Genomic DNA, 25,658 nt, shown 5'->3' with positions numbered 1-25,658 from the left:
TGTGAATGTTGGCATAGGTTTAATTATGTTAGTGGGCCTCTAGAAGGCCCAAGCTTAAGATAGAACCTAACAATTTTAGTTAATTTTTGTTCCATAAGAAAAATGGAGTGAAATTATGAAATAGGACCTATGTGAGAATGTTTGAAAATGCTATAGGCTAAATTGAAGTGGCCAAATAAATAGGAGTGCAAAATAGGAGGATTTGCATGACAAACCTCCCATTTTACATGAAGTGGCCAGCCATCATGTTGTTGTAGACAATATGAGCACTTGATATCCATAATTCATGGTACAAATTGATAATGGGTTAGGTAAATATTCCATGATAATGGGTTAGGTAAATATTCCATGATAATGGTTTAGGTAAATGTTCCATGATGGGCATTTCATGTCTTTTGTATTAAAGAATTAAATGGATGAAATATGAAATTTTATGAAAAGAACAAAGTTTTGTCCATCTTTGTTCATCATAGCCGAAAGTTAGAGAAGAGAAAGGAGAGGAGAAAGCTCTTGAATGTTCGGTCACTTGGGGAAGAAAATTGAAGGTAAGATCATGGTAGTTTGCTTCTATCTTGATGTTCATGAGTTCTTCTTGATTCTACCTTAACTCTTGAAGCATATTTTGGTTTTTAGTTGTGTTGTGAGCATTTAGTCATGAATTAAAATGAAGGAAATGGTTGTTGTTTCATGTTCTTTTGATGAAAAATGGAAGATAGGTGAAGTTGAGCCAAACAAATGAGCATGCATGTGCCTTAGATGCTAAGCGGAAAAATCGGCTAACATGTTGTGATTTAAAATGATGAAATGGAGATTATACTTAAGTAAAATCATAGATATGTGATGATTGATTGGTGATATACATGTTTAAATAACAAGCATGCAAGTTAGGTGTGAAAGAGTGATTTGGTAATAAATCTGCTTGGGATAGCAGCAGTAACGTGACTTTGGAAAATCACCATAAATTGTGAGAGACGACTTAGAAGCTTCATAAATTATGTAATTAAATATTAATGAGTCTAGTTTCAAATGGAATAAACGAGAACATATTTTGAACTCTTTACAATGAGAAATTTGATTCAGTAATGAAGAGTGGTCGATTAGTCAAACAGTGAAACATGGGAAACTTTAAGAAAAATCTGGTATTGATTGGCCATACCAAAAATTCTGAATATTTTATGGATAGAAGATATATGAGTCTATTTTCAGGTAAAATTAACGGCACTTGATTTGGAGTTTCGTAGCTCTAGTTATAAATAATTTAGTGACTATTGCTCAGGAAGACAGCTTGCAGTGAAATTATGATTATGTGGTAAACATTGACAAAAAATTGTTAATAAGTTGCTTATTGATTTCTTGTAAGCTTACTATGATCTGTAGGTGTGGTTGGCCGAATATTGTAAGGGGTTAATACGTAGTTTATATTTGAATAGTTAGATTAACGTATTAGTAATCCAATTGTAGGCGGTTCGTGTGTGGATCTCAAATCGATATCGTCATAAATGTGTGTAAATGACACCTCTCATAGACTAGATTGGCAAAAGCGAAAATCCGAAATGCCGAAAAGTCGGTATTTTGGGAATTTATGAAAAGCGAATGCTCGTAAGATAGTTGGGTTTGTATATTTGGTAATCTAAAGTAATAAACTGCAAGACGCGCGATTTCGTACATTTTGATAATTTGGGCTTAATGGGCCAAAGATCGGGTTCATGGGCCAACGGCCCAATTGAAGTAAGTATCTTGCGGTAAGTATTCGATAGTACGTAAATAGTTAGGATATGCATGAAAACCCTAAAAGTAGCTAAATTACTATAATACCCCTATGTATGGAAAATTACTGTTATACCCCTAGGTGTAAAATTACCGTTATACCCCTAGGTTAATTTTGACTGAAAAGCATGACGATTTGATTCTGTATGATGTATGCCATGATTACATATCTGTTGCATGGGGACATGGGTTATATTATGGAGGAAGCGTCCTGGTGGCTATGCCACAATTATCTGATCTGGTGGCTCTGCTACATATATCTGTTCTGGTGGCTCTACCACAATATCTGTATCTGGTGACTTTGTCACAATATCTGGCAGCCTCGCTGCGATTTCTGTGGTGTGTAGCGGTTGGGTGGGTCGAGTAGTCTCCCACATGGTGTAAGGCTGGTACGAGGTGTTATGGATGAATCTGGTTGGGTTTACGCATATACATGTAATATCTGCTTACTTACATTATGGGCTTATGGGCTTTATTCGAATTACATTCTAGGCTAAGGCCAACTTATTCTATTTCTATGGTTTGAGCTGATATAGGCTATGGTTGGGTTAATTTACACCGAGTTTCCCCAAACTCACCCCTTTTATTTTCATCCACGCAGTAATCCCCAACCATAGTGGGCTTGGAGTCGTGAGGGAATTGAGAGTGGCCACATTCGAAAGTTTGATTTTCTTCGGTGAACTGGACATCCTTTTATTTACGTTTGAAGTTTTGGGTTTTTAAATGTAATAAGACCGCTTAATTATGTTTGATGGTTTTAATATGTATTACTAAGATAGGTATTACTTATTTTAACTGTTGAAATTAGGTAGCTTTAGGGCGCGTTTTCAAAAACAACAATTGATTTCAAAATAACACGACAACAACAATTGATTTCAAAGTAACGGAGTTTGTAGGAAAATGTCTGACATGCCAACAAGTGAAAGCTGAGCATCAATTACCTTCTGGACTATTACAGCCGGTGAAGATACCACTTTGGAAGTGAGTGAGGGTAACCATGGACTTTGTGAGTGGGTTGCCTTTGACACCATCAAAGAAAGACTCGGTGTGGGTGATTGTGGATAGGTTGACCAAATCAGCCCATTTCATACCTGTACGTACTGACTTTTTACTTCAAAAGTTAGCCAAGCTGTATGTGGCGGAGATTGTACGACTTCATGGAGTCCTAGTTTCGATTGTCTCTGATCGGGATCCCAGATTCACATCTCGATTTTGGCAAAAGTTGCATGAGGCGTTGGGGACGCGATTGAACTTTAGTACGGCTTTCCATCCCCAAACTGATGGTCAGTCAGAGAGGGTTATTCAGATTCGGAGGACATGTTGAGGGATGCGTGATTGACTTTCGAGGTAGTTGGGAGGATTACTTGCCGTTGGCGAATTTGCGTACAATAACAGATTACCAAAGTAGTATTCGAATGGCACCGTATGAAGCATCAGATGGACGAAGGTGTCATACACTGTTGGACTGAACTAGGAGAGCGACAAATTCTTGGACCGAGTTGGTAGGCGATCACGAGGATAAGGTCGAATAATTAGGGACCGGTTAAAAGAAGCATCGATAGGCAAAAGTCGTATGCGATTTGAAGCGTAAAGAGATTGAGTACTCAGTAGGTGATATGGTCTTCTTAAAGGTTTCTCCTTGGAAGAAGATATTAAGGTTCGATAAGAAGGGCAAGTTGAGTCCGCGGTTCATTGGGCCTTATCGGGTTTTGAAGCGAGTAGGCCCAAAGTGGCTTATCGCTTGAATTGCCTCGAGTTAGACAGATTCACGATGTTTTCACGTCTCCATGTTAAGGCGTTATCGTTCTGACCCTGTTCATGTCCTGCCAGTTGTAGAAATTGAAGTTCAGACTGATTTGACCTTTGAGGAGGAGCTTGTGCAAATATTGGCTCAAGATGTTAAGGTTCTCAGAAAGAAATCTATCCCGTTAGTGAAAGTACTTTGGCGTAATCATGGAAGGGAAGAAGCTACTTGGGAATCAGAAGAGACTATGCGTCAACAATACCCTCAACTAGTTGGATCAGGTAAATTTCGAGGACGAAATTTCTTTAAGGAGGGTAAAGTTGTAACGTCCCAATTTTCGGGAATTCTATGAATGTTGGCATAGGTTTAATTATGTTAGTAGGCCTCTAAAAGGCCCAAGCTTAAGATAGAACCCGTCAATTTTAGTTAATTTTTGTTCCATAAGAAAAAGGGGGTGAAATTATGAAATAGGACCTATGTGAGAATGTTTGAAAATGCTATAGACTAAATTGAAGTGGCCAAATAAATAGGAGTGCAAAATAGGAGGATTTGCATGACAAACCTCCCATTTTACATGAAGTGGCCAGCCATCATGTTGTTGTAGACAATATGAGCACTTGATATCCATAATTCATGGTACAAATTGATAATGGGTTAGGTAAATGTTCCATGATAATGGATTAGGTAAATATTCCATGATAATGGGTTAGGTAAATGTTCCATGATAATGGTTTAGGTAAATGTTCCATGATGGGCATTTCATGTCTTTTGTATTAAAGAATTAAATGGATGAAATATGAAATTTTATTAAAAGAAAAGGGTGAAAAGAACAAAGTTTTGTCCATCTTTGTTCATCATAGCCGAAAGTTAGAGAAGAGAAAGGAGAGGAGAAAGCTCTTGAATGTTCGGTCACTTGGGGAAGAAAATTGAAGGTAAGATCATGGTAGTTTGCTTCTATCTTGATGTTCATGAGTTCTTCTTGATTCTACCTTAACTCTTGAAGCATATTTTGGTTTTTAGTTGTGTTGTGAGCATTTAGTCATGAATTAAAATGAAGGAAATGGTTGTTGTTTCATGTTCTTTTGATGAAAAATGGAAGATAGGTGAAGTTGAGCCAAACAAATGAGCATGCATGTGCCTTAGATGCTAAGCGGAAAAATCGGCTAACATGTTGTGATTTAAAATGATGAAATGGAGATTATACTTAAGTAAAATCATAGATATGTGATGATTGATTGGTGATATACATGTTTAAATAACAAGCATGCAAGTTAGGTGTGAAAGAGTGATTTGGTAATAAATCTGCTTGGGATAGCAGCAGTAACGTGACTTTGGAAAATCACCATAAATTGTGAGAGACGACTTAGAAGCTTCATAAATTATGTAATTAAATATTAATGAGTCTAGTTTCAAATGGAATAAACGAGAACATATTTTGAACTCTTTACAATGAGAAATTTGATTCGTAATGAAGAGTGGTCAGATTAGTCAAACAGTGAAACATGGGAAACTTTAAGAAAAATCTGGTATTGATTGGCCATACCAAAAATTCTGAATATTTTATGGATAGAAGATATATGAGTCTATTTTCAGGTAAAATTAACGGCACTTGATTTGGAGTTTCGTAGCTCTAGTTATAAATAATTTAGTGACTATTGCTCAGGAAGACAGCTTGCAGTGAAATTATGATTATGTGGTAAACATTGACAAAAAATTGTTAATAAGTTGCTTATTGATTTCTTGTAAGCTTACTATGATCTGTAGGTGTGGTTGGCCGAATATTGTAAGGGGTTAATACGTAGTTTATATTTGAATAGTTAGATTAACGTATTAGTAATCCAATTGTAGGCGGTTCGTGTGTGGATCTCACAAGATATCGTCGCAAATGTGTGTGTAATCGACACCTCTCATAGACTAGATTGGCAAAAGCCGAAAATCCGAAATGCCAAAAAGTCGGTTTTTTGGGAATTTGCGAGTGTGCGAATGCTCGTAAGATAGTTGGGTTTGTATATTTGGTAATCTAAAGTAATAAACTGCGATGCGCGATTTCGTACATTTTGATAATTTGGGCTTAATGGGCTAAAGATCGGGTTCATGGGCCAACGGCCCAATTCGTAAGTATCTTGTGTAAGTGTTCGATAGTACGTAAATAGTTAGGATATGCATGAAAACCCTAAAAGTAGCTAAATTACTATAATCCCCTATGTATGGAAAATTACTATTATATCCCTAGGTGCAAAATTACCATTATACCCCTAGGGTTAATTTTGACTGAAAAGCATGACGATCTGATTCTGTATGATGTATGCAATGATTACATATCTGTTGCATGGGGACATTGGTTATATTATGGAGGAAGCGTTCTGGTGGCTATGCCACAATTATCTGATCTGGTGGCTCTGCCACATATATCTGTTCTGGTGGCTCTGCCACAATATTCAGATCTGGCGACTTCGTCACAATATCCGGCACCTCGCTGCGATTTCGTGGTGTGTGGTGGTTGGGTGGGTCGAGTAGTCTCCCACATGGTGTAAGGCTGGTACGAGGTGTTATGGATGAATCTGGGTTGGGTTTCGCATAAACATGTAATATCTGCTCGTTACATTATGGGCCTATGGCCTTTATTACGAATTACATTCGGGCTAAGGCCAACTTATTCTATTTCGTGGTTTGAGCTGATATAGGCTATAGTTGGGTTAATTTACACACTGAGTTTCCCTAAACTCACCCCTTTTATTTTCATCCACGCAGGTAATCCCCAACCATAGTGGGCTTGGAGTTGTGAGGGAATTTGGAGTGGCCACCCGTTCTGAAAGTTTGATTTTCTTCTGGTGAACTGGACATCTTTTTATTTACGTTTGAAGTTTTGGGTTTTTAAATGTAATAAGGTCGCTTAATTATTTTTGATGGTTTTAATATGTATTACTAAGATAGGTATTACTTATTTTAACTGTTGAAATTGGATAGCTTTAGGGCGCGTTTTCAAAAACAACAATTGATTTCAAAATAACACGACAACAACCAAAGCTTCTGCAATGAAAGTATTTTCCAAAATTAATCACTTTTCCTAAAAATGACTTAATCAAATCGGTTTCCTAGAAATATCCATGACGTTAAGGTGTGGCAATGGCGGTATGCATGTCTAGGATTGGATCCGAAGGGAGCTTGGTACTTAAGCAGTCCGATGGACTCACCACCTCTTTTCCGGTTTCCTACTTGGTGCACAGCTTCCATTCACTTTAACCTATAATGAAATTATCTTTTAAAACACTAAGTAAGTTTTTCTGGATCAACAATATAAAATGTTTTGAACGCTTCGATGTGGCATGTCGGATCCGGTCATAACGTCTGGGCCGGGTAAGGGGTGTTACAGCTATAGTTATGAAAATGATTTGTCTAGGCTTAAAATGCAAGGAAATTGGATAAAAATCATTTTACGAGCCTTGGGGAAAAAGTGAAAATATGTGAAAGTTTAGGGGTCAAAATTAAAATTTGTAAAAATATGATTTCTGGACCCATATGAATAATGTGACTAATTATTAAATTAAATGTGATATTATAGATCAAAGAAAATGAGATTCGGGCATAGATTGGGAATGAATGAGATTATGGACTAAATTGGAATAAATAGCCGTGCTCGTATTTGAGGTAAGTTTATATGTAAATAATATATCGATTCTTTTTATGTTATTATATTTCGTTATTATATGAGATTTGGCTGCCTATAAAATGATCATTTGATGTAAATTACGAATCGAAATAGACTATGAATGAGTTTGTTAAATGTTGAAAAGTGAGGAATTTCCCGATTAAACCTTCGGAATAGAAATGATAAGAATGATCCATTGTGAGAACACATGTGTAGTACTATGTGTAGGCTACCACGTGTTTAAGATAGTTTTAGGTCATGTGTGTAGTACTAAGTGCAGGCTACTACGTGTACCAGATAGTTAGGTTGCATGTGTAGTACTAAGTGTAGGCTACTATGCGTACCCGACAACTTCAATCACATGTGTAGTACTAAGTGCAGGCTATTACGTGTATCAGATGGTTAGTTCACGTGTGTAGTACTAAGTGTAGGGTACTACAAGTACTGGATTGTTGGTCGCATATGTCGTACTAAGTGTAGGTTACTATGCGTACCAAATAGCTTCGGTTACAAGGGTGGTAATATGTGCAGGCAACTGTGTATCTGTTATTATTCCAATGAGTTCAACGGGAAATCGACTGAGTGAAAATACATGTGAACATGACCATGTGATGAATAAGTGCAGGTATATGTTTGTGGAAATTTATGAGCAATTTGCTCGATAGTTGAGTGAGCTTTCGGTAAGATGGAATGGAGTAAGTGAAATTATGTAAGAGTGAAATTTGTAATAAAACAGCTGGATAGTAGCAGTTGTGTAACTTTGAAAAATCACCAGAAATCATGGAAATTGAATTAGAGGTTGAATAAGATATTAAATTAAATATTTTTGAGTCTATTTTCATATAAAAGAAATGGTATAAGTAAGATGATTTCATATTATGAGATATTTGAATTTTTGTGAGACAGGGTCAGAATGATTTTGGAATCCCCTATTTTGACTTGGAAATATCATTAAAAATTGTAAAAAAATAATTATAGGTTATAATTTATATTCTTAAAATCTTTAATGAGTTTATTTTCAAGAGAAATAGACGGGAACATTAATCGAAACCTGTACTATGAGATAATTGATTTTTAGTAAAGAAAGGTCGAAGCTGTCAAGTAGCAGAACAGGGGTAACTTTAAAGAATAAACTGTACTTATTGGATAGATCAAAAATTATGGAAATTTTATGGTAAAAATATATATGAGTCTAGTTTCAGGAAAAATTTACGGATCTTAATTTAGAATTCCGTAGCTCCAGATATAAATAATTTAGTAACTGTGATTCGAGAAAACAACATGACCAGAAAATAGTAATTATGATTATATTTCCATGGAATCATGTTGATACTTTGCTTATTATTTTCATTTGGAGCTTAAGCAGTTAGATGTAAAAACAACATTCTTACATGAAGAACTTGAGGAAGATATTTACAAGCAACAACCAAAGGGTTTTATAATCTCAAAAAAGAAGGACTATATTTGCTTGTTGAAAAAGTCCGTTTATGGCTTGAAACAGTCACCAAGACAGTGGTACAAAATGTTTGATTCTTTTATGACCACTTATGATTTCAAAAGAAGCAGCTTTGACAGTTGTGTTATTTTAAGAAAAACAGTGATGGTTCTTTTGTGTATGTACTTCTATATGTTGATGACTTATTGATAGTAGCCAAAGATGAATGAGAGATAAGAAAGGTCAAAGTCCAGCTTAGTAAACAATTTGAGATTAAAGATTTGGGAGCAGTAAAGAAGATACTTGAGATAGAGATTATTAGAGATAGAAAAACATGTAAATTGTACCTAAGTTAAAAAAGGGTATATTGAGAAAGTTCTTCACAGGTTCAATATGCAGAATACCAAATTTGTTAATACTATATTAGCAGCCCACTTCAGACTTTCATTGTCTCTGTCTTCGCAATCAGATGATGAGATTGAGTACATGACACATGTTCTATATTCTAGTGTAGTGGGATCTTTAATGTATGATATGGTTTGCTCATATCCAGATTTATTATATGCAGTTAGTGCAGTTAGTAGATACATGGAAAATCTCGATAAAGAACACTGGAAAGTAGTTTAATGGATTTTCAAATGCTTACGAGGTACTACTGATGTTTGCTTACAGTTTGAAAGAACTAGAAATGGAGTCATTGCGTATGTTGATTTTGATTTTGCTAGAGACCTTGATAAAATAAGATCTCTCACCGGGTATGTCTTTACTATTGGAGGTTGCACAATAAGTTAAAAAGTCACTTTGGAAACTAAAGTTGATTTGTCTACTACTAAAGCTAAGTACATGTCAATTATTGAGGCTTGTAAAGAAGCTATTTTATTAAAGGGACTCTTTGGTGAACTCAGTAAAGGCCTTCAGATCAGTATAATGTTTTGTGATAGTCAGAGTGTCATCTTCTTTATGAAAGATCAAATATTTCATGAGAATAAAACACATTGACGTTCAGTATCATTTTGTGCATGAAATTATTGCTCGTTGTGATATTATTGTGAGCAAAGTTAGTACTCATGATAATCCTGCAGATATAATGACTAAATCACTTCCTATAACCAAGTTCGAGCATTACTTGGACTTAGTTGGTGTTCATTGTTGAAAAATATCCTTAAGGAGTTTCATAGAAGAGGTGAAGAACTTATTCGTTGAGAGATAGTGGTGAAGAACTTGTTTGTTGAAAATTCCTGTAAAGGTGGAAATTGTTAGAGTTGTGTAACTCAAATTCTAGGAGATTACTTGCAAGTCAAGTTAAAGAAAATATATTTTCTTTCTAGAAGATTTAGTATTTATTAGTATAATATATTTAGCATTTATTAACATAATATTTTTAACATTTATTAGCATATTATATTTGACATTGATTAAAATAAAGTGTTTTTCAACCTATAAATAGATGTCGTCGAAATTCTTGTGTTATTTGAATTCACCATTAGTGAATTTTCTTTTCCCCTGCTCGTGATTGTTTGTGATCTTTTTACATTGCCATTATCGACGTTCAGTTTTTAAGAACAATCAATTAATTCAATAAATTATAGATTATATTTAACAAACTACCCGAAAAATGTAATAATAACAAAATAGGAGATGACCAATCCCCTTCTCGTCTAACGATGAAACTTACGAACAAGGTGAGTTTGATGACAATAAACAACAATATTTGACAAAACTGATTATAAAAAACATATTTCTACAAAGTGCCCCTGTTTGATCATCACCATACTGTTTTCTAGAATCTGGGAGGAAGGGAAAATAATCACGAGAAGAATTTGTAGTCCTTTGCTGACACAATAATTGATCTAAGTCCTCCAATGGGTGATAGAACCATCAGTAATACACCCAGTACAATGCATATCTGACATGGATACCAAACGAGCTTAATGTTAAACATGGCTTGTATTTGGCATGCTCATAAAGCACTGTCGAGGTTATTACTTGTTACTTACCCAGTTTATGAACCAAGTTAAGCTGAATCTTTTGGGTTTGCAGATTATAAGCCAAATGATGCATGGAAGCTGCAAAAGCAAGAAATTTTTATAACATTGTATTTTTTTATAATGATGGTTTAGAGTTTAAGGTTTTAAGTATGAAGAAGTTTGAAATAATTACATAATATGATGTAGGAGCGAATGCAAACCCCCCAAAGAAACTGAGAAGACCTCCAAAGAATGGGAAGCAAATGGCAATAACCATTGTGAATGCTGCAACAAACAAGATCATAAATCATGGTAAAAGAGAACTAGATTTTGATTAGGAGAAAATGGGAGTTTGAGTTGGGGTTATTTACCAACATATAGAGTGCGGCTAATTAAACGAAGCCTTAAACAAGGTCTGAAATGCAATTCCTTTACCATATAACTCTCCATCATGTCAAACACTGGCATTGCAAATATCTGCATAGGTTTTTTATCATATCATAGTGTCAAAACCCGAACCCGAAATCACCCAACTATATGTATAGTTGTACCTGATAGCTGCCAATGACATGGATGACGACAAAGATGTTAGCTGTAGCAATGAGCCCAGTGGGGTTCTCCAATGTTAAGAGGATGTTGTCATTAACACTGTTTCCAAATGCCCAGTAACCAATAAGAGCAACCGGTAAGTAGCAAATTGCCACTATTAGATATGCAACAATCACACCTTTCCACATTGGACCTTTTGAAGGTTTTTCAGGAGTTGATGGCATTGTTGCTTGGATTTCCAATACCACATTATGACCCGCGTACGCAAAGGCTATTACGCCCAATCCGGCAAGGAAGTCGAATACTTTACCAGGGTTGGATGTGGACTTGTATGAGTAGTCGACATTCGGTTGAACACCCTTTCCAATCGAAGCTGCCCAAGCAATGGTAGAATAGCTGCATAGAAATAACATTCGATTAATGGAACATCAGACATACGAAAAATGTCCGCTTTCAAGCGTTTTACCTCAGTGACATGACTGCAGCGGCCAGTGAGACACCAGATATGGAGTTGAAGTTTGGGAGATGGGAAAGGACGAAGTGAACCGAAGCAAAAATCATGATGAAATATGTTTGTCTGATTTCCTTGCAGTTGGGACAGACCAGATCATGGAACTTCTTCAACGATTGGCCTCCCGTCACCATGTAGACAATGTCGGAACTAACGTCTACGGTTAATTGCTGAGGTATGATGATCCATAGCCCGAGCTTTTCACCGAATGCATACTGGCCTAACTCATGGTACCTATCGAAACGCTTACCGGGTATCATCTCATGCATTTCCACCATTTGCCAAATGGTGTATAATGTTACAACCCATGATAAAAGCATTATAGTAACCCCAGGACCCCTGCAAATTAATCATAGTCAAGAATGAATACAGTGTAGACTGTGGGATTAATGTACAAATTTTGGGAACTTACCATCCAAGCTGTGACATGGCATAAGGAAGGCTAAGAACACCAGCTCCAACCATTGCGGTGACATTGTGAAAAGCTGAATACCACCATTTAGCATTCCTATTAGAAGTGACGGGGAGCCATTCATTGATGGCCCTCTCGCGTTCGCTTTCTGATCCTTCATACACCATTTTTTTTTCTTTTTTTCTCTCAGTTGTGGTTAAGGAATTGGGAACAAATCTGTAAAGAAAAGGATTAAGTATAATGAAACTCGCCGAAGTAGCCACCATATAAGCTACATGTGCCCAATTATATGGTATGCTATTAATAGAAAGTGGATTTTACAAGGAAGATAATGTGGACAGTTGTTGTAATAAGCTCCCATTTCTCTTCATAAATCTTGTTAGTTTGACAAGTTTTGGGGTGTCTAAGGTTTGAATTGCTAGAATGGTCTAATTTATGGAATATGCTGTCTGTCTCATGGGCAGCTTTTATGATGGATCTAGTGGGAATGAAGGGTAACCATGTAGCTTCAGCAAAACTCTCCCTCGATTCCCCTGTAACCATGGGATCAACTGGTCAATTTTTTTATTAACGTGTTCTAATTTACATGTTTTTTTCCTTTTGGTCTATCAATGGTGGCTAACTTTTCGCTTTAAGTCTCACTTTAGTGGAAAAAATTGCACATTGAATCATGAAGAAAAATATGAATGAAACTTGGTATTCATTAACAGAGAAGAAAAAGATTTTGCAAGGATTGTTTTTATTTCGTTAAATTTGCTATTAGTCCTTGTACATTGTGAAAGTTGTGGATTTAATCCATGTACTTTTATTTGATAAATTTTAGTCCTTGTTCTTTTTGAGTTGGTCTACTTTAGTCCTATACTTTTTAAATTTTGAAATTTTGATCTTAACTCGAATAGAAATTGCTAAATCCATTTTAGTTGGATTCAATTATTAACTTTGTACCATGTATATAGTTGCAAATTTAGTTCATATTTTAAATCTCTATATTTTGAATTTTCAAATTTCAGTTTTGACGCAAACAATATTCGTTAATCCATTAATTGAGTTTTTAGTAAGTAATATGTAAAAATAACAAGTTGACATGATATTACACATGATAATATGCTTACCACATCAAATTTTGGAAATAATATAACGAATTTAACGGTTATCGTTTGGTAATGACTGAATTTTTAAATATTGAAAAGTATAGAACTAAAAATGACAGACTAAATCCATAACTTTTATAAAGTACAAGGACTAATGGAAAATTTTAACCTTTTTATTAAAACTTAAAAACTTTCAACTTCAACAACAAACTAAACATATAATACAACTTGGTATGTTTATTGATACATTAAAAATTCTGGGTCATTTTTCAGTATATACCTTGAATTTATTCATAGGTCCCAAACACAGTAAACTGAAGTGTAGGAATCTCATAGAATCCTAAATTCCTTTCCTGTCAACGGTGGTTCTAGAAAATTGCAATACTCTGCATCAAGCAACTAAAGAACGGGCACTCTTGATGCGGCGATCCAGCCGTGTATGGCTTCTATTATCCTCGACAGCTAGGCCTTGTGCTCCAAAACAGAAATAATGGTTCATCAACTTCTTATCAACTGAACTTTGCTTTGGATGCATTCGTGTTGTTGTTTCACCATTAAATGATGAATTCGAGTAAAAGCATTGAGCATCTAGGACACTCTTTTGTTCATCCATTGATATAGGCGAGGTTGTAGAAGATACTGAAAAAGGGCTTGGAGGTGACTTAAAAGGAGCAGCTAAATGTGGTGCTGCCTGGATCACACCATGAGTTAGCCCAGCAGTAAATTTCTTCCTGCTGGATCGGCTTGGAAGATCATTGTGGAGAGCAAGGGTCCTTTTGTTGTTTGGAAGAGATGCAGATTTCGTGTACTTTTCACGAAGCGGAATATGCATGTCTGGCCAGTTTCTACAAGTACTCGTAACCTCCACAGGATCATCAGTGTCTACCGATTCTGTGCTAGTAGCTTTTCTTTCCTTCTTCCTAGGCCAATGGAGAAAATTCTTCAGTCGTCTCGCAGTATGATTTACAGAGATTGACTTCTTAGTATCAAACGAAGTACTCAAGTTCAAGTCGCTTAGTTCACTCAGGCACGAGCTATATTCCACGCTTTCTTTTTCACAACCTGCATCGTATGTATTCTCCATACCAGTGTACAAAAATATCTCTGCATCAGGGACTCTGAATGATGTTCCAGGACTGGCACCTACACCGTGCTCTTTCAGATGAGAAACAATAGCACTCCTTGCTACATTGTCTTGACAATTAGAGATTCCTCCAGCTGCAATTAGTTCTTTGATTAAAATTTCCGAAGATGCAGATTTAGGCCTTCTCTTGAGGAGATCTAACGGGGTCAAGCCATCAACATCACGAACATTCAGGTCAATAGATGGCACGGACATGAGTAGTTCCACCAGACTAGACTGAACATTCTCAGTTACGGCCATATGCAAAGCAGTTCTTCCATCCAAGTTTCTCACATTGATCATATCTCGAATGTCGACAACCTCACCGCATACTAATTGCTTCATCAGCTCGATCTGCCGATCTATTCTTCGGAATCCCGGGGTTCTAAAACCAGCCACAGCCACATGAAGAAAAGTATTTCCGTAATCATTCTTCACAGAGGCCAAACTCGGAGACACTTGAATGAGGAACACAACAACCTTTAAATAACCGCGATAAGCTGCCACATGAAATGCCGTGTTTCCTTGATTGTCTGTAGAGGTTATGATCTCAAACGATGACACGAGATCCTTCACTACCTGCATTTGAGAGGCAAGAAAAAAGGACATCGGTAAATGTAGCTGCCAACAACGAACTGTATTAGTCACTAATCAGTGTAATATGAGCATAATCGGAAGTATAACTGGAGCTCAGCACCATTAATACAGACAACCTATAACTTGGGATTAACACACTATGTTACCTAAGTAGATACTGATGCTTATGAAGTTTAATCATCAGAGATGAAAGATTCAAGAGAAATTAGTGCCTTACTAACCTCTACTTGGCCTCTCCCAGAGGCAGTATGCAAGAGAGTAGATCCCTGCACATCTCTATAACCCAAAACATCAGTGCAATCCCCAAGAATCTCCCTTAAAATCTCCAAGCTCCCACCTCTTGCCGCCGCATGAACCGCTCTGTTCATCATTTCCCACTTAAAAACCGACCGAGTTTCACTCAATTCACCTTCACCACCGCCAAGGCAACCCCTGGACGACACCGCGAAATCCAGCAGCATCCTGAAAAGGTCAGAGTTTTTGCTCCTCGCCGCTGCATAAAATATATCAGTAACCCCATATTCTCCTTCTCCGAAGACAAGGAAAGGGACTCTCTCCAACAGCTGCTTGACGAAACCGATGTCACCAGCCGAGGCAGCGGTGTACAAAAGCCAGCCTCCATACCCGGCTCTTATCAAGCTATTGTTGCCTTTCTTGGTCTCGCATTCTTGAAGAAGCCTTTTGGCTACAAAAGAGCGGCATTTAGCAACATCATCGAAGTGAGCTTCATCGTCCCACACGGTCTCCAGGCGGCGGATTCTGCGGAGAGAAGTGAGCTTTATGAGGAGATTGGAGTCGAGATGGAGGAGCTCAATGACCAGGTCGTAAAGGCCATTGGCTGCTGCCCAATCGATAGGCGATGCGTACCACCATTGGTCCCCAGTGCTCTCCCAACGCAGGGGGAAGTAAGACGGCGGCATTGTAGCATCAAAATTCACTAAAAATTATCAGATCCCACGAGATTTCAACGACCACCCAACAAAGTTTTCTTGAAGAAAAACACACACACGAAGAATCTAATTGAAACTGAAGAAACAAAAGAAAGGCAGAAGCTTGAAGATAGCTATATATCCATAAAATTCTACATCAACCAATTAAGAACAGTTTAAAGGAAGAGAATTACAAAGGTTGGGAGCCATCAGCCATGTTTTAATTTCTAAACATGAAGGGTGAACCAATAATAAGGTTATTCAGAAAGGGAAGTTTGCGTCTTTAAAGGATTTTCTTACAGATAAACATGGGAAACACTAAGCTATTAACGTCCACACTGTTTGCAAATGGAAACAAAATACCTATAGATTTTTGGTTTTTTTTTTCCTTTTCTATGGTGGAGATAAAAAAAAGTAAGCGAAATGAGTGCAAAAAATGTATATATTTTTCCCAAAAGATTCCTCTTGTCTTGTCCGCGAAAGGGCAATGACGCCACACAAAAGAAAAACAGTAAATAAGTAATGAACTACAATCAGAAAATTTCAGTTCGGATAAATGGGAAAATGGCATTATAGAAGAAAGGTGACAGTTGAGGTCCGCACATAATTGACGATTTTCCTTTTGATTCTTTTGATGAAAAAAAGAACCTTTTCAAGTTTGAGGCTTCTTTTGTATCATAATAATTATTTGCATTAATAAAAAGTTAGAGGCAATTTCCCATTCCATTGCTTTTGATGTATCAGTTGTGTATTTATCTCCTAATTTAAGATTTGTATGAACTAGAACCGTCCGTGATCAGCATGGTGGTCGAATTTACCAATAATATAAATATGAAATAATTCTTCATGGATTTCGTGTATGAATTTTTATATTATTAGATTTAATAAAATAAAAAATAGTAGAGTAAATTCTAAATCTAAAAAAAATCCTAAATCTTAAAAGCATATATCATAAATACTACAGCCTAAACTTTGAGTCCTAAAATTAAGAGTTATTAAAATTTATTTATAATAGTTATAATTAATTAATAATTAATTGTATTCAAATAAATTTATTAGTATCTATTCATAAGTCAATTTTTATTTTAAATGATGAGGTGTCATATTTTTATGGGTTAAATATAAAATTGGTACTTGAACTTATTTACTTATCATAGATTGGTACTTAAAGTTTTTTTTTTAATCCTAGATTGGTACTTAAACTTTTTCTCCGTCAACTAGTTTGATTTTTTTTAACGCCATTAAATCTGAAACATGTGGCAAAATAAGATTATGACACATGGCATGGCATGATGATGTCATAATCTATTTTTCTATATCACTTTTTTTTTCCTTTTCTTTTATTCTTTCCTCTTCCCTTCCCATCTTATTTTTTTCTTCTTCTTCTCCTCTCTTTCCCAACCCTAGTCGCCGCCAACATGCACCATAGCTCCACTTCAGCGTTATCACCGATGTTTGTTTTCCAGTCCAAATAATGGCACTGGTCAATTTTTTCCTCTTGCTCTATCATTTCCTCTATTGTTTTTTTCACAGAAAACTCATTGAAATCCAGTTGAGATTCTCCTCTACCAGGCACCTTGCTCTGATGTCGTCACAGTCTGTTTCAATGTCTTCACTAGTCAGAGAAGCACCGAAATACTTTCCTTTCTCTCCTGCTTCTGCTCCTCTTCTTTTCTACTTTATTTTTTGTTTTCAAAACCCTTGGTTGTCACTGTTCTCATTTGTTATTATTGTTAGATAAGCCATGGTCAAATCGGGTTTACCTAAACCTACTAAACAATTTAAGATTTTGAAATAAGTCCACAATCTGTTTCTAGGTCTGCCATATTATATGCACTTGCGTTATTTTGCGGAGATTAGATCTGCTAGTAACGTTCCACTACCAAGAAACTTGAAATGATCCCTTTGTAAGGTATGTTTTTCAAAGTGGGATGGAATTGGTGATAAAATCTGGAAATATTATAAGTAAATTTGTGAATTGGATTGGTTTAATTGGTTTAATTTTCTTGTCATTTTCTTAGGTTTTGGTTTCTGTTGTGAACATCCTTTACTTGTTCATACTATCCTTCAACAATGGCTATATTGGTGTTTGGATTGCTTTGGCCATCTTTATGAGTTTGTGTGTCTTTGTTAGTCTTTTGAGGTAATATAATTCATTTATGGTTTTATTTATTTTCCACGGTGTTTTCTAATCAACCAAATAGAAATTTTCACTTAGTTTTTTTATTTGGGAAAGTTTTGTATGATTCTAACACTTCCTCATTAACATTGTCCTGCAAGATAGGCACTAGCATAGGGCGTTGGAGTTTTCTTTGAAGTTGATTGCTACAACCCAACATTTTTCAAAGTGGGGTGGAATTACTACTAAATCTGGAAAGATTACAAGTAGATTTTCTGAATTTGATTAGTTTAATTGATTTTGGTGTGATTATGTTTTGAGTTTGGATTATTCAAATTTATTGTTTAAATTTCTTGTGGTTCAAAATTTTGAATAATTTAATCATATTTAAGTCACTTCATATTTACAGTTGCGTCAAACCTAGAAATGTTCTTAAGTTTCTTTTCAAAGAAACCCATAAATGTTGAATGAACTTGGAAATGTTGAATGAATTCAAAAAAGAAAAAGGCAAAGTGACGAGAGGAAGAAAGAAGAAGAAAGGAATATCTGGAAAAATAAGATAATAAGAAAAAAATAACCTAGAAATGTTCTTAAATTTCTTTTCAAAGAAACCCAAAAATGTTGAATGAACCTAGAAACAAAAAAAGGCAAAGTGACAAAAGGAAGAAGGAAGAAGAAAGGAATATCAGAAAAAAATGGAAATATCAGAAAAATGGAAATAAGAAAAAAATAGAAATAATTTTTAAAAATATTTTTATTAATTTTTAATATATTTTTAGATTATGAAATCATCATGCCATGTGTCACAATCCTATTCTACCACCTGTCTCAGATTTAACGGCGTTAAAAAAAAGTACCAATCTAGTTGATGAAGAAAAAGTTCGGGTACCAATCTAGGACAAAAAAAAAACCTTAAGTACCAATTTGGGAGAAGTGGACAAGTTTATGTACTAATTTTATATTTAACCCTATTTTTATTTACTGTCAAATGTTGCAATCCTATTGATATAGGATGGAAATGGTGGTACTTCGTGACAATTCATCTAAAGAGTTAAGACCTTAGGAAGATAAGGTTGATTGGAATGTTGGGGATTGGAATCCAAGAAAAAGAAGAGATACAGCTAAAACAATTAGACAAGAGAGCGTATGTTCTCCTTATCGATGTCTGCGAGCCTTTAAAAGGAGGGCCTTTAGTCATTCCCAAGATGCCACATACCACCCCCGTATTAATTCCATATTTCCTTGAACTCAATCAACATATAATGTCTTGTCTTCTTAGGCATGGATTGTCATGTCAGGGTAGTAGATATGTGTGATGTATGAGTGGTAAGTATTTTGTCTTTGTCAAGGGTGTAGTCCTCATGAAACATGCTCGCGAGGTCTTGGACTCGTAAGGTTTTGGCCTTGTTGTTGTCCTTAGTTTGTAGGATAGTCTTTTTTTAGTCTAGGCTAACTTACAAGGTCGGTTAAACATAAGACGGGCTTACAAGGTATAGGTATAACAATTGCCTACCAATCAAAATAAGGTTATAAAGTGATCTTTCTTGAGACATTGATCTTTGTGACTTGTCCTTTATATTGATGAGGATTGCTTCGTTTTTTTTAGGTGATTCATGTTAACAAGAGGTACATACTTTTAGGGGTGAGATTTCCATAATGGATGTAGGTAGGTGGATTTTGAACAAATTCTTTTTGTGTTTTAGGGGTTTTAAAATTTGAAGATATTTGAATTTTTTAAATGAATGTTTATTTGATGGGAGTGTGATTCAAGGCGAGACATGTGCTATTGCACATTATGATAATTGGCTACTTGTTGGGTTTTTGTAGCGAGCTTTTTCTCCATTCAATCCCTTGTTTTTTTAAGCAAGTCCAAATTTACTCTAAATGTTTTTTTATTTTATTTTGTTAAGGGTCAAAATGAGATACCCTGTACATGTTAAGGCATATTTTAGCTAGTATTATAGCTTCGACTCCAGTTAGGTTGAATGATATTTCACATATTCCTATGTACGAGGTAGTTCGCAAGGCTTATAATATTCCTAGTAACTCTTCCAACCATTCTATTTTTGCATTGTCAACCTTCTTTTTGGGGGTTTTAAAGGTTTTTTTTACTGGTCACTTTCACTTGACTATTGGTTTAAAGTATTTTGATCAAGCTTTGGGCTAATGAGATTTTTTTAGGTTCTCACAGAGATCCTTGAATTTCCTTGGAATTAGGCACTATTGTCTATGATTAAGAGGTGAAGCTATCTAGACCTATAGATTATAATTTTTCAAACAAAATTCTACATCTGATTTTTAGTAATGGTGGCCAATGTTCTTGTGTCTATCCATTTTTGAAGAACTCAGTAGCCATTACTATGAACTTTTTTTTTGGCTCGTGCCATTGGAAAAGGGCCAACAATATCCATTTCCTAGGTTACAAATGATACTGGATTATTGATCAGTTAAAGTTGCTCCACTGGTTAGCGAGGTATTGGAGCAATTTTTTAGCAAAACTCACACTTTAATATGAGGTTTATTACATCCTTATTGATTGTAGACTAGTAGAACCCTTATCCAAGAAGTTTTTATTCTAGAGTTCGTCCTCCCATGTGGTGTCCACAAATTTCATTATAAATCTCTCTTACTATTTAATCAGTTTTTCTAAGGCCTAAACATATGAAGAATGGTTGCTGGATGCTATTCTTGTACAATTTGTCATCAATTAGGGTATACCTCACTGCCTTGTTCCTTAATTTTATCTACTCTTTCTTGTCATCTTGCAGTTTGCCATCTATCAAAAATTAGATTATCAACATCATCCATGTAAGGTCATCATCTATGCACTGCATAACTATGTTTAGTCTTGTACTCTAATAATATTTTGCCCACTATTGAATTTTTCATAAATGAGGCAAACCTTAAAATAGTGTCAACTATAGTGTTCTCACTCATGGGAATTTCTTTTAACTCTGTTCCATCAAACTTTCTTAACAAATTTGTAACGAGCTTGTGGTAATTGGATAGGTCTCACCCGTTACCTCATACTCACCTAATATTTTTTTAGCCACCAATTGAGAACCTAAGAATATTTAGAAATTTTTTCCCAAGGTCGACATGCTAACTCGAGAACTAGTATGAGAGTTTCGTACTTTGTGACATTGTTAAAAGACTTGAACCTAAAAGATATGCTATCTTGCTTTTTGTTACTTGAGGGTTGAGTAATAAAATTCTTACACCAAATCTATCTTTTCTAATAGAACCATCAATAAAATAGGTCCACTAGAATTTAGGCAAATGGCTTACTGGATTTACAACATTTGGTGTCCTTTTTCCTTTGTGGTCTTTCTTGTCTAGATCAACATCCTCCATTACCTAATCTCCTTCTTCTTCTTCATCTTTATCTACATTATGTGTAAAAGAAGATTCAGCCACAAACTTTTCCAATACCATGGCCTTTATTGCCTTCTTTGATAAGAATTCTAAGTCAAACTCACTAACTTCATCATTGCACTTTATCATTTGTCATGAGGAATCAATCCTCTGCAATATTTCTTTAAGGGGTTGGTCAAATAACATTAAAACAATATGATAATATAAAAACTTTCTTAACTTTCTTGTGGCTACTACTAGGGCAAATATTATCTTTTTTATTTTGGCATAGTTGATTTTGTCATTTTGTATGATTCTATTATCATAGTGTACAGGAGTTTGGTCACTTGCTTCTTCTTTAACCCAAACGATTGCTACTGTTTCATCCGAGTTCGTGAGGTATATCAATCAATGATGTTTTGATAATTGTTTGAATGATGCATAACAATCCTTATTCTACTAGAATAAAGCTTGCAGGGCTCTAAAGAATAGTAGGAACTTGTCTACCGTCTTAGAAATGAATCTGTTCAATGATACCACCTTGCTTTTCAATTTTAGGATTTTACTAGTAATCATGCGAATTGCATTTATTTTATTAGCGTTTGCCTCAATTCCGTTATTAGATATTAAGAAATATAGAAATTTCCCTAGTTAAACATCAAATGAGTACTTGTTCAATTTCAACCTTGTGCTATAAGCTCGCAGAACCTAGAAAAATCCTTATAAATCCTTTAAATGTTGCTCCATTAAGGTACCTTTTACTAGCATGTCTTCCACATAAACCTCTATATTGCAACCTATCTAATCTCCAAAAACTTTATTAACCAATCTTTGGTAGGTTGCACTAGCGTTATTTAAACTCAAATGAATGACCTTATATAAAAAAAAAAACCCATATTTGGCGATGAATAATGCCTTTTTTTTAGTAAACCAGGGCTATTTAGATTTGGTTATAAAAACCCATACTTGTGGCCTGTTGAGGGACCAACTAATCTATCTGTCAAAGGTAGGGGAAACTATTTTTAGGGCAACCCTTGTTTAATTCGACACATATCCTCCACTTATAATTTATTTTCTACACCAAAACTATATTTAAGTGTAACAGTTCGTTTTTCATGGTGTCAAAAACAGTGGTTTCGGGGTCACAAATCCAACGAGTAAGTTTGTAAATGTTATTATTTAATATTTATGAGTCAAATATGGTATTAAAATAAATTTTGAATTGGAAAATTATGTTATTTGAATGAATAATTAGATTTAAGTGGTATGACCCTAAAGTCAAGTGGTTTTAAAAAATGAGGTATCGAGACCTCATTTTTATAAACTGAGCCGTAAATATTTTATTAAATGTCTACGGAGTGTTATTAAGGTTGTATTAAAGTTTCATTAAGAAATTTATGTTTAAATAGTTAATTAATTAAAAAGGACTAAATTGTAAAAGATGCAAAAGTTGAATTATATTAATTAAAGGTCTCAAATAGCTAAGGAAAATTAATTAAATAACAAAAATGGAAAATAAACCATACTATAAATTAGTGGCGGTTGGTGACTAATTTTTATTAGTTTAAATTATATATTTTAATATTAATAAAGTAAATAATAGGTATAAAATAAGAAAAAAAAAAGAAAAACAAAAACAAAACATAATTTCATATGTTCTTCTTCGATGGGAAGAACTCCATTTTCTGAGCAAGGACATTTGGCCAATCTATTTTCAATGCATGTGGAAGATTTTGAGGTCCGTTTTTAATAATTTTTATGTTTTTGAAATCATTGCAATTAGATTTGGCTAATCGAGGAATCAATTTGTTAAATTGTTAAATGTTTAGAATTTTACCATGGATGAAATTGTGATGTTCTTTAAATTTTTTAATAGATTATAAAGCTTGATTGTTAAATATAAGTATTTTGTTAAGTAATTTTTGAAGATTTTCAAGTTTAGGGACTGATTTATAAAAAAGGTAAAATTTAAGGAAAATAGTATAAATTATGGATAAATATGGGCTGTTATAAGATTTGGTCAAAATTGGTTTGCATGAATTTTATTTAGAAATGATGAAATTGCAGGTTTCGGGTTTAAGGACTAAATTGCAAAAGGGTGAACTTTGAGGGTAATTTTGTAAATTTTCATTATTATGGGTTATAAGCTAAATTAATCATTCTAAATGCTGGAATGGGATTAATTGAATTAAAATGGTTAATTTGCATGTTTTGAACTTAGGGACTAAATTGTATAGAAATTAAAATGGTGGGGGCAATTGTGTAAAAAAGTTAAAAAAGGACTTAATTGCATAAAATGAATTAATTTTTCTGTTAGAATAAGGGAATTGAATGGAATTATTATTTTAGATCAAGAATGAGTGAAAAATCGTGGAGAGAAGAAAATTACCAAATAGCCCCTATACTTAGTCATTGCTAGTTTTTAGTTTGGTAACTTCGTATGAACTGTAATAATTATAATCTTATTTAAATTAAATGTTTACTATATTGATTTTAATCTAAATGAATCAATATGTATGTGAATGTAACTACATAACTACATTATGAGGAATTGACGGATATTGAGTCCTTGTTGAACCTTAGGAATTCTTAGGATACAAATGACATGTCATTAGGGATTTCAAGTTTTGGGTGCTAGTATTGAATTTGTTGCGGATTCTCCACAGTTTATGTGAGCAGCATCGTGTAGCTTACATTCTAACTCACAGCTCGTGTAAGCAGGCCCATTTCACAGCTCGTGTGAGCAATAATGTAAAGGAAATGTTACGGTTATATGTAAAGGCACACTTCGTGTGAGCTTTCTCGAGTATCCGACGTAATTCTAGATGGTTCAATGAGTAAGAAAAGGGAATGAAATGGTAAGTACACAATTAAGATGTAACATGATGTTATAAAAATATTGATGAATTAAATGATGTACTTATATATGGGAAATCTATTTATGCTATGGATAAACTCATTTATAATATGGACAAATGCACTAACTTGTGATTTGATGATGTTGTTTAGAATTATACTAAGCATTTGGAAACGATAAGTAAGCAAACAAAATTAAACATGATCATATGGTAATGATGATGAATTAAATGTTATGTATATATATATAGTTGATTTCATATGTATCATGAACAAGTATGCTAAATTGTGAGTTTGATGGTGTTATATAGGCTTTATTGATCTGTAATGGTATTATAGTGCATGGGTTAATGGTGTTTTGGTATGTATAAGCTTTGGAAAGCTTTGGTGGTTTGGTACTCCTTGAAGCCTTACCAAGTTATGTGATTTTGGTTACATTAATGTTCTTTTGGATATGATTATCTTGGCTTGTTGATGATGGTTTGAAAATGGATACTTGTGAATGTTTTAGTTCATATTTGAACTAGGTTATTATATTTGGGAATGACAATATTAACATGCATAAGGTGATTTATAATGATGTTTTGATGAATATGTAAATGGTAATTTGGTATGTTTGTGCCTTGATGTTTAAGTATGGTTGATAGACTTATATTGCTTGATTAGGTAAGTTCTTTTGGTCACTTTTTGCTAATTGAAGTGTATGGTTTGTTGGTACAATTTGTTGGCTTGAAAATGGTCAATTGTGATGTGTTTTAGGTACATAATAGTATGAGGCTATTATGGTATGTCTTGAATGGTTTGGAAATGGTTAAATGTGGTATGCTTTAGTACCTAAATGGACTAGATTTAAATGCACGAAGCGTGTCATATGAACTTGTTTATGCATGCGTTAATTAGATATTAATGGTGGTACCTCGATTGGCATATTGATTAATTGAATTAAGATTTTGGAAGTGACAAATATATGTGTGTTTAGATGAGGTTTTAGTGCTTTGAAAGTGTGCATAATTGGTCTAAATGTGAAACACCCCCAACCCTTATCCGTCACCGGAACAGGGTTATGAAACATTACCGGTCATTATAGAACAAATACGAACAATCTCATAAATATTTAACATACACATTAGAGTTTACCAACCCTACAAATCTTAAACAAAAAATAACTCAATATCCAATTATTTAACCAAATCAAAACACGATTAAACACTTCTAAAACATGCCAAAATGATAGACTTAATAACCAAATAAATGTACTCTTATAGATACTTTTCATATTTTAACCAAGACAATTCAATATAATAATTTCACCTAAAGTTTATCAATTTCATACTCATATATGCATTAATATAAACATTCTATTTTATAATATTAATTTATTATACATATATTTAAGTATATAAATAGTTTATAATCATATAACATCATTTACAAACCTTACTCAAATATCAAACAAATGACACCCTAGGTACATGCCATTACCAAAAAGAAAATATACCTAACCACTTGAGTTCGGGATCGGCTCTGGATGCTAATTCAACGATCTGGCTATACC

The 25,658-nt window shown here is 34.6% G+C and overlaps 2 protein-coding genes across 3 annotated transcripts; both read right to left on the bottom strand.

Moving 5' to 3' along the window:
• Nucleotides 1-10,402: 10,402 nt before the first annotated feature.
• On the bottom strand, nt 10,403-12,195 carry LOC108476393 (lysine histidine transporter 2-like). The gene is made up of 7 exons (XM_017778606.2): nt 12,035-12,195; nt 11,578-11,961; nt 11,114-11,507; nt 10,934-11,039; nt 10,756-10,847; nt 10,593-10,661; nt 10,403-10,501 (listed from the first exon to the last, which is right to left on the bottom strand). The coding sequence occupies exons 1-7, from the start codon at nt 12,085-12,087 to the stop codon at nt 10,403-10,405; spliced, it is 1,197 nt and encodes a 398-aa protein (XP_017634095.2). The 5' UTR covers nt 12,088-12,195.
• A 1,100-nt stretch (nt 12,196-13,295) lies between these two features.
• Nucleotides 13,296-16,524, bottom strand: LOC108476392 (uncharacterized). 2 transcript variants are annotated; one of them, XM_053025578.1, is made up of 2 exons: nt 15,067-16,524; nt 13,296-14,869 (listed from the first exon to the last, which is right to left on the bottom strand). In XM_053025578.1, exons 1-2 carry the CDS (start codon nt 15,763-15,765, stop codon nt 13,517-13,519), a joined length of 2,052 nt encoding a protein of 683 aa, XP_052881538.1. In that variant the 5' UTR covers nt 15,766-16,524; the 3' UTR covers nt 13,296-13,516. The 2 variants fall into 2 exon arrangements, with proteins under 2 accessions (XP_052881538.1, XP_017634094.2); XM_017778605.2 differs by having other exon boundaries at nt 13,296-14,827; nt 15,067-16,523.
• Nucleotides 16,525-25,658: the final 9,134 nt, after the last annotated feature.

Source organism: Gossypium arboreum, chromosome 3 (assembly GCF_025698485.1).
Source record: "Gossypium arboreum isolate Shixiya-1 chromosome 3, ASM2569848v2, whole genome shotgun sequence".
Classification (NCBI taxonomy): domain Eukaryota; kingdom Viridiplantae; phylum Streptophyta; class Magnoliopsida; order Malvales; family Malvaceae; genus Gossypium; species Gossypium arboreum.
The sequence above is the reverse complement of the archived record's forward strand: the minus strand, read 5'-3'. Positions and strand labels throughout refer to the sequence as shown.